This window comes from Rissa tridactyla, chromosome 7, assembly GCF_028500815.1.
Source record: "Rissa tridactyla isolate bRisTri1 chromosome 7, bRisTri1.patW.cur.20221130, whole genome shotgun sequence".
Taxonomy (NCBI): domain Eukaryota; kingdom Metazoa; phylum Chordata; class Aves; order Charadriiformes; family Laridae; genus Rissa; species Rissa tridactyla.
The window spans coordinates 22,083,846-22,093,169 of NC_071472.1; the positions used below are offsets into that span (position 1 = coordinate 22,083,846).

Consider the following 9,324-nt stretch of genomic DNA (forward strand, 5'->3'; position numbering starts at 1 on the left):
TTACTTTCCGGAGCAACTCAAGAGTTGCTTGGAACAGACAGGTGGAGAAGGGCAGGAGTGGGCTTCAAAAAGAAGACAGTCATTCTGGATTCAGGGGCGATGCCATTAGTGAGAAGCCAGAAGGGGTGGGCTCTCTAACATGGAAGGTGAGGGCTTTTGTACAAGGAAGGAAGAGAGGAAGAGATACCAACAAAGCCGGTTAAGACAGCAGTCTTAGCTCCTGGGAAAGAAGAAAGAAGTGGGAAGTGCAGAGCTGGCTGAATGCATGTTGAATTTTTTTGGACTGCTGGCTGGTATGTTGACATACATAAAGTGCCTACAGCATTCTTTTGCTGGTAGAAGCAATTAATTGAAAGAAATATCAACTATTTAAATATTCCTGTTAGCATGGTTGAAAAGGAGGCAAAATCTGCTAATGAACAACTAGCCCAGTATTTGAAGGCAGTCTCCCACCCTGTGCCTCTGTTTGTCCCGTTGTTGGTTACAAAATTCTCAGAGAGTACATGGGGATTACGGACAGGCCAGGAATTGAGGATGTATTTCATTTGAGATGTCATTAGAGAAATGCCTAGTAATCTCTGCCGCCATTGTGTTCTAAAATTGTAATGTAATCAGTTGGCACCTTTACCATTCTTGCGGCATGTTTTGGGTATAGCTGGCTGTAAGACAAGAAAAAAAATCAATAGGGCATACCAAGGAAAAAGATGCGTTAATTAGAAAATAGCAAATTATGCCTTTAGAGAAGAAATGGAAGGTTATCTCTTCTTTGAAGACAACATATGCAAACATGGGTTACGTGTTTTTGTTAAGATGCACTTTAGCTATCTCATAGAAGACTGGGTGCATAGTTTGTGCTGTATCCAGCAAGTTGTACTGTTTAGACAAATCAAGAGGTTTAAAGTATGGTTCACATCAGCCTGGGCAATATTCTCAACTGTAGTAAGAGTAGCTTGTCAGCATCACCAGATTAAAACATGCCTAAATGGCCAGGTTTACATATTAAGAAGCTGATGAAGGCATAGGAGTAAAGAGGTATGGGGGGTGTGTGTTTATTTTGGGTATAAGATTTATTTTAGCATAAGATTATAGGTTGGGGCAAGAACAGTAAGTGCTGCTATAGTTACATCAGTACATCTGCACCTAACGCTGGTTTGGACAGGCTCTGGTCTGCCCTACGGACTACATAACATTAACAGCAGGAACGCGTTATGTGCGCATCTCCCACTGTAGTTGCCTTCCAAAAGGAATGCCGTTTGCATTTGAGATGTGAACCAAAGTGGTGAGGACCAGGAGAGTCATGCCAAAAGTCCACTCCTGATAAAAAATTAATGCTAGTGTAGGTACACGCCGTATAAATTTAAAGACTTTAACTAGCATCTCACAGGAAAGAAGGGCCTCTCTTTGCAACTGCTTTGAGAGAGGATGTTATTTTAAATGAAGAATTTTCACTTCACAGAAAATACTCTGAAGTTTTGTTTTTTTTAAAAAAAATTTGGAACATTCTTCAAAATGATATTTTAACAGGTTGTTTGCATTATGTAGGAAATGCACTTTTTGACAGTGTTTTCAGAGTGTTGGATATTTTTACTCTCTACATTATATTTCATTTTTATGTACCTAGATATTTGCATTTTGAGAGGGATCAGCTTTAGTTTTCAATTCAAGTTGTCTTTTACTTCACTAGAAGTAAACGACACTGTATTATCAAATGAAGAGTTTTCTTTCTTGATGCAGCTGCCAATTTAAATATTTTGTGAAAAGGAAAAGGCTTTACAAATAAGACAGGAAAAGAATAGTTTTAATCAAAGCTGAGTACAGTGGCAATAACAGTCTTCTTGATAAGCTACGAGATACACAGATGATTTATCTGTAACTGCTTAGTTTCATACTTTATACTCCAGGTTTTGCCATGTCTTAAGATTTCCAATGACAATAAATAGTCCTTTACTGGAACATGCTTTATGTAATAAAGCAAAATGACTAGTCTGTTCTAAAACATACCCAATAAAACACTAAGGCTGGTGATCTTAGGAGTGTTACTCATTCACCACTGCAGTTCAAGTTTCAGGCCATCTTTTCTGCCCAGCTGTGTGTTGCAGGAGCCAGGAGCCTCTGGGCTAGAGCAGGGCTCTATTTCACATCTCTAGGAATTTTGATCAAATCTATACAGAGTTCCCCCTTGTTCCTATTAAGAGCTTTATTCAAGAATAGCAAGCACATCAAATGGTTTTGTTACTAAAAACAGAAATAGGTGTCTGACAGGCATCTGAAACAGGCAGTAAAATATACAGTTTAACAGACCAAAAAACCCCAACAATTTACATGTATTAAAGTGAGTGATAACACTGGAGAGTAACGACAGGATAAAAATTAAGATAGTGGCCCATGACACAGGTAATTGAAGTAATTGCTAAGCTCCAGTGCATTATTTTGGTAGGCTTCAGTCCTATTCCAACCACATAGACCTGAAAGACACTTCTACGCTTTCGGAAGAGAGACATGAATTACAGAAAGTACTTTATTTTGAATATCCGCTTGGGATAGCTAAATAGAGATCATTACATCATTAAGCTACTTGCTACTGGATCAAAATTTACATGTCTGAAGACATTCAATTAATGAAGTAGTTTATTATGCTGCTGTTCAAAGAATCATCCAAAATGTCTCTAGATGACAGTGAACTAAAATACTATTTTCTTTTCTTTATTGAGAAATTAGAGTAAGTCATGAATAAATACATACTTTCAGAATACAGGAAGGAAAGAAAAAAAAAGCACTCTACAGTTAGAGAGGGAGGTATAAGCTGTTTTATGCAGACTGTTTATATGATAAAGCAGTGAAAGCTTTTCTGATGTTGGCAACAAATGCAGAAAAATTGTTAGTTTCTCTCACTTTGAGCTGCAACTCTGCTATACAGTCCAGAGGAGGAGTACAGGAAGTCACTAAAATGACAGAAAGATTAGACTATTATAAAAAAATCCAGTATTAGTTGTTTTCCATACTTATGAAATATGAATGTAGTTTGCTATCCTTTTATGTCTTACCTTCATCAAGTACTATTTTTGATTAACCCATTAAATCGTTTTTCAGCAAAGACAAAGCCTCAAAGAACACACAATTATTTTTTTGTTTTCCAGACCTCCCACTCAGTGCTGTGCTCCTGCAATTACAGCAATTCCAGTAATCCATAGCCTGCTCAAAAAATGAAACACATTCCTAAACTTCGTTTGTTGCTCTGCAGGCAAGCAGACTGAAAGCTGATGTAGCCCAGCATATGATACACTTTTAACTTCAGCACAATTTAGATTTGGATTAGTAAAACTAGAAATCGATTGAGTCCATACCTAGAGGCAAGCAGAGCAACAGCAGCATCCATTTAGAAGCTACTCAGCACAGTACACAAATTACCGCCACTGTTCTTTGTAACTGAAGTAAGATTTGTATTGCAAAAGCAGCTTTAAGGTCTGAAAGGCTGTACCCTTGCAAAGAGGAATGCTGGATTTCAAGTTTTAATCTTCCTCCTATGTCACACAACTGTAAGCGTTCCCCACATAGCAGGGAACCTCATTTTTTTCTGCACTCTAGGCTTCTCAAACAAGTTGAAATATGCCTGCCAGCATAAACACTCACTCTACCATAAAGGGAAGAAACAACAAACTACAAACCGAAGCATTTATCTATGCCTGTATATGTCTTCTCTCTCCTGCTTTGCTCGGTGCAAAGTAAACAGCAACTCCACAAATGGAAGGGAGCAAAAATAAGCAGTTGCATTTTCATATAAATTAACAAGAGAAACTTCATTAAAAAATATTACCATTGAAAGATTATCATTCAGAAACTGGAAGATAAAGGTTACAACTAAACTGTACTTTACTCCTCTCCCCCTTTTTTTAAATAGGTGCATCAGATTCTGTCCTCTTGCTTAAGTATTCAGAATTCACATACCTTCATAATCTCCCTGTTCATTTATGGAAAGGGTAAACACATATGGCTTGTCAGGATCCTTGTGGTCAATGTGTCTGAATATAAACTGTAATTGTTCATCTAAAGCAAACACAAACAGAATTAACTAACACAATTAACCTCTGCTGGAGAGTCACAATGATGACAAAAAAAAAAAAAATCACAATATCAAGCTACAGTTTCACTTCATATTCTTAGAATACTTACTAAGCAAACCCGGTCTCTTTGAAAGACAAGTGCATTTTAACATACCATATTCTGCCATTGGGGAGACAATGGTAATACGTGGGCTGGGGCAATTCTTCAGTTGTGTAAACCAGTATGTTCTTCACTGCACAATCCAGCATTAAACACACTGTAGCACTGCATGTGGAAACTATGAAAACTACAGAAACTTACTGTGAATTCTGCGTATCTCCAGTCCAAGCCGCTCTTCAAACAATACTTTAGACTTGCATAGTCGTTCCATTCTCTCCTTAGCGGCTTTGTTTTTAGAAGATATTACTAGAATTTTAAAAGCCACCATAAATAACAATGTAAAGGTAAAACAAGCACATTGAAAAAAATCGAACAGTATAAAAGCCCAGCAAGAGCAAGTGTTGAAAACAATTCCTCTTCTGATTAAGAAAATTTACTTATTATCCTTTGCTTACTTACTTTCCTTTTTCTTCATCAACTCTTCTTTAAGCTCTTGGATGCTGTCAGTCAAGTCCTTCTTTTGCTCCTCTTCTTGATTTAGGTTAGATTTTATTTCTGTCAAGTGCTCTTGATTTTCTGATATGCGTTGGCTCTGCTGGAGAATCTCTAGAGTGAGGCAAGAAAATATGCACATATACAGTTGATCAATTAGGTCCCCACTATTTAGTACTATTTAGTTTGAGATGACTCGTTTCAATAAAGTCTAGTGAAATGTATACTATCTCATCTGGAGAAAGAAGTCAGCATAACTATACCAAGAGCACTGGATAAAAGCTTAAAGTGAAAGTTATTCAAAAGAGAAACTATTAAATGGGGAGCTCCTCTGACACCTCTATCAGATGCAGTTTTTTTCTGGTGCCAGAACTATATACATCCTCAAAGGAAGAAGATGGTGGATCCTGTCCACAGCCAAATAATTTGACAGAAAGCAAGGAATGGAAACACTGACTGATATTAGAGTTCCAATTATTTTAAGTTTAATGACAAAATTCAGAGAAGTTAATTGTAGACTGATAAGCTGACTCTATTCTATTACTAATATGGAAGAGGTGTGAGTAACCTCACAATATTAACTTTACTAAGCAATTTAATTTACTTTTCCTGTTGCAGTCAGCAAGTTCTGGTTCTTTGTTGTTTTAAATACGTAAGCACCAAAACCACTATACAGAAAACTTTTACCCAATATTTATCTTTTTGCATTATCAGTGTTTTCCAACAAATTGCCTTTAACTTGCAATTTACATCCAATAACCAACCAAATATCTTTGGTTTTAATTCTGTCTCCATTCTAATGCTGTTATTTACCTTTTAATGTGTGAAGTTAAACATATTATTCAGCTGTATTACATTAATTTTAGAAACATTAGACACTATAAATAAAACACCATACCATTGCTATACTCCTGAATCTTATCAATCATCAGGTCCCCTTCTTTCAGCTTCTTGGACCATTTCTCTGTAATGGAAAGTTATTTCAGTTATCTGAAGAAGTCTGGTGATAACTCAGAAAAAGCAGAGGTAACAGGAACATACAGCCTTTTTACCTGAAAGCACTTTTATGGACTCCTTGCATGAATCCCTCAGTGCTAAAGTCTGATTGATCTGCTCGGTGCCATAAATGCTTTTTAATTTGGTCCAAAACTCTTTCATTTCCCTTTCAAAGAGGATGATTTCATCTTCTGTCTTTATATTGGCCATAGCGCTGCAACAAACACGTAAGGGCATAAACACAGCGTGAAGACACACAAGACAATCGCAGCAGGTATAACTCACAATTACAGGATAAACCTTCAGGGCAGCTTTTATCCGCTCGCCTTGTTACTGTATTGTTACTACAACAAGCAGTAACAGCGGGAGCTACGTTTCTTTTGCTGCTCCATCAGCGGCGGGCTCCCTGCGCCAGGAGGCGGCCCCGCGCTGCGGTGGGGACAGCCGCCGTACCGACGGCCCTTTCCGGGGTGCCGACAGCCCGCAGCGGGGTCGCCAACTCCTGCCGCCGGTGCGCTCCCGCCCCTTCGCCATCCTCCCACCGAGCCCGGGACGAAGGGCCGCCGGGCAGCTCCCCCCGACCAGATGGGGGCTGCGGGACAGGACGAGCGGCGGCGACGCACCAAGGCCGCCCGCACCCACCCGCTTTCAAACCGCCGGCACCTTCCCGCCGTCCCAACGGCCGCTTTCTAACTGGGCACCGCCTCTCCCCCGCCTCGCAACAAGCGCACCGCTGATTGGCTCAGCCGTCCTTCCTGGAGCCGCAGGGGTTGCTGGGAGTTGCTGGCGTTGTTGCCGTGGTAACGGTCGCCCTGAGGCGAGGCGGAGCTACCATGGCGGAGCTACCATGGCGGGGCGGGGCGGGCGGGGTGGCGGCCTCTCGGGGCTTGCGGAGGTGGGTGGTGCCGGTGTAGCGAGGAAGGGTGGGGGGGTTGTGTGTCCCTTTCCTTTCCGGGAAAATGCCTGTTGGGATTAAGGCGTTTTCTCGGGCCCTGCTGAGGGGGCGGTGGCTGGGCTGGCTGTAGCGCCGCCGGGGCGCGGGGCCGGCGGGCGGCGGTGGAAAGCCTGGCGCGCTTTGTGCCGTTTACTGTTCGGTGCTGAATGAAACCAGGCTGGAACTGAGGAGCAGGCTAGCTCCTTTACGCTCCTCTGATGCTAGAACTTGTTTCCAATGTCTGGATTATTCACGGAACGTACTTGGGGTAACCTAGTCGTAAGTTTTGTGATACTCCTGAATTGCCTTTTAATTCCCCAGGCCTGAATTCTCCCATGAAAAGAGAATTTACCTTTCTTTATGATAGGTAGATCATAAAAATTTACCTTTAATCTTTAAGGTAGATCTTTATGATAGGAGACTCACACGCAGAGGTAATAGCAGTTCTTTTTGGTATGAACAAAACCACAAAACAGCAGCCCTGCCTGTACCCAGTCAAAGGCTTGGCCATAAGCCTCTGTCATGGTGAATGTCCTCCTTACAATACTGCACCTAATTTTTCTCCAGTTGAGTAAATTTCCTTTTGGCTCTGGATAAGCACTAGTTTGTGATCCCAGGTACCAGCCTCTGGTTTATCATGGAAGCTTTTTACTAATCATTTTGTTGCCATAGCTAATGAATTTTTCTTAGCTTTAGTTTACTTCAGTGCTATTTAGATGATCTCAGAATAACGTAAATTTAGTAAAGCTTTGAGGATTGCTGTCTGAAACTGTTAATTATTCTTCCCACACACACACCAGACCCAAAGCAAAGTCTGAGTTGAGACTACCAACTATTAGTTGCGTTATTCTTGTATAAACTGCAGCTGCTGGTGCATAGCACTGCTACCCAGCTGCATTTCTGTCTCATGTGATTCTGACACCTGTTCTCTAGATTTCAGTTTCCTCAGCATTAGTCCTAAAACTTATTATTAGACCACTGTTTCTTACCTGATTCAGACTTAAATGTACTGAAGTTGGGCTGGTTCAAGAATGATTACCTAGCTGCATACAAATTTTGGCATTACGGAGCCTGTGCCTTACTGCTTTTTTTTAACTAGGACCATTTCTCTCTTTTTCCCAGTCAGACCTTAAACTTAGCTAAGTGAACGCTGCCAGTATAAAGTTTAAATGTTGCCCCTAACATCACTCGCCTTTGTTATTTGAGCTCATAACTTTGTGAATACACAATTTTCCTACCCTCTGGAGTTTAGCAAATACAAATTCAACTAACCTAAACAAATCCAGAATTCTAATCTGTCATCTTTTGGTGGGTTCTTCAGTCTGGTCTCTTCTGGATCCTTTTATTAGCATAGGTAATAGGCTCACCCCACAGTAGCTGGCACTAGCTCTGAAATGTTAGATGTCTTTTTTCATCAGTGAAGTTTTTCTACATTTCATTAGTCCAATTCGTTCGTTTTAGAATTCCACCAGCCAAAGACTAAGTATAGCCTGTGAGATTTACTAGCACAGTCCATACCTTAAGTGATCTTTTTTCTGACTGATTTGTGAGTCTTTTCTCAGAGTTTTGTAGAGACATGAACTTACAGTACAACCTATCCTCAATCTTACTTTCTCACTACAGACTGTCTCCACAATCAGCTTACCAACTGCGTATTTAAATGAAGCATGGTGATTTTAGCAGGTACTAGTTTTCTGTTCAAACTGACAGTTCTTACCAACCACAAACAGAAAGGTGGCCTCATGATTTTTCAGTCAGGCAATGATGAAATTTCAGGAAGAAGCCTGAGGGCAATGAAGAAAGACTTCAGGGCGTTGGGACGGATGGTTAGGGGATCAGGAGCACAAGTAGTGTTTGCTTCTATCCCAACAGTTGCGAGGATTGATGAGAAGATTAATAGGAAATGCCAGCTGTTCAATGCCTGGCTCAGAGACTGGTGTCATCGGCAGGACTTTGCGTTCTTTGATTATGGGCTGCTTTTCAGGACGCCAGGCCTGCTGGCAACAGACGGCAAAAGCCTGTCTCAGAGGGGGAAAAGGGTTTTAGGGCAGGAGTTGGCGGGGCTCATTGACAGGGCTTTAAACTAGATTCGAAGGGGGATGGGGATAGATCCAAGCTTGCTAGCAAAAAGCCTGAAGGTGGCATGCTGGCACTAGACTTGGAAAAGATAGGGGGCGTAACCAGGCTCCTTAGGAATAAGTCTGGGGGTGGCAGAATTTCGGCTCCCACCAGTAAAAAGGAGAAAGGACCTGTAGCCCAGCTGAAGTGCTTATACACTAATGCACGTAGCATGGGCAACAAACAGGAGGAGCTGGAAGCCATTGTGCAGCAGGATAATTATGATGTAGTTGCCATCGCAGAAACGTGGTGGGATGACTCACATAGCTATAGTGCTGCCATGGATGCCTATAGGCTCTTCAGGAAGGATAGGCAAGCAAGGAGAGGCGGGGGTGTGGCCCTGTATGTTAAGGAGTGTTATGAATGCTTTGAACTAAATGATGGTGATAATGAGACTGAACGTTTATGGGTAAGAATCAGGGGCAGGGCTAACAAGGCGGATATCGTAGTAGGAGTCTGTTATAGACCGCCCAATCAGGATGAGGAGGCAGATGAAATATTCTATAAATGGCTGGGAGAAGTCTCAAGATCGCGAGCTCTTGTCCTCGTGGGGGACTTCAATTTGCCGGACATCTGCTGCGAATACAATATAGCAGGGAGGGAACAGTCTAGAAGGTTCCTGG

At 41.4% G+C, this 9,324-nt stretch overlaps 1 protein-coding gene across 3 annotated transcripts; it reads right to left on the bottom strand.

The window, feature by feature from the left end:
• Nucleotides 1-2,687: 2,687 nt before the first annotated feature.
• SPC25 (SPC25 component of NDC80 kinetochore complex) lies at nt 2,688-6,356 on the bottom strand. 3 transcript variants are annotated; one of them, XM_054210278.1, is made up of 7 exons: nt 6,292-6,356; nt 5,706-5,863; nt 5,552-5,617; nt 4,621-4,767; nt 4,363-4,467; nt 3,946-4,044; nt 2,688-2,942 (listed from the first exon to the last, which is right to left on the bottom strand). In XM_054210278.1, the coding sequence occupies exons 2-7, from the start codon at nt 5,857-5,859 to the stop codon at nt 2,809-2,811; spliced, it is 705 nt and encodes a 234-aa protein (XP_054066253.1). In that variant the 5' UTR covers nt 5,860-5,863; nt 6,292-6,356; the 3' UTR covers nt 2,688-2,808. The 3 variants fall into 3 exon arrangements, with proteins under 3 accessions (XP_054066253.1, XP_054066252.1, XP_054066254.1); XM_054210277.1 differs by lacking the exon at nt 6,292-6,356 and adding an exon at nt 6,103-6,249; XM_054210279.1 differs by lacking the exon at nt 6,292-6,356 and adding an exon at nt 5,935-6,051.
• Nucleotides 6,357-9,324: the final 2,968 nt, after the last annotated feature.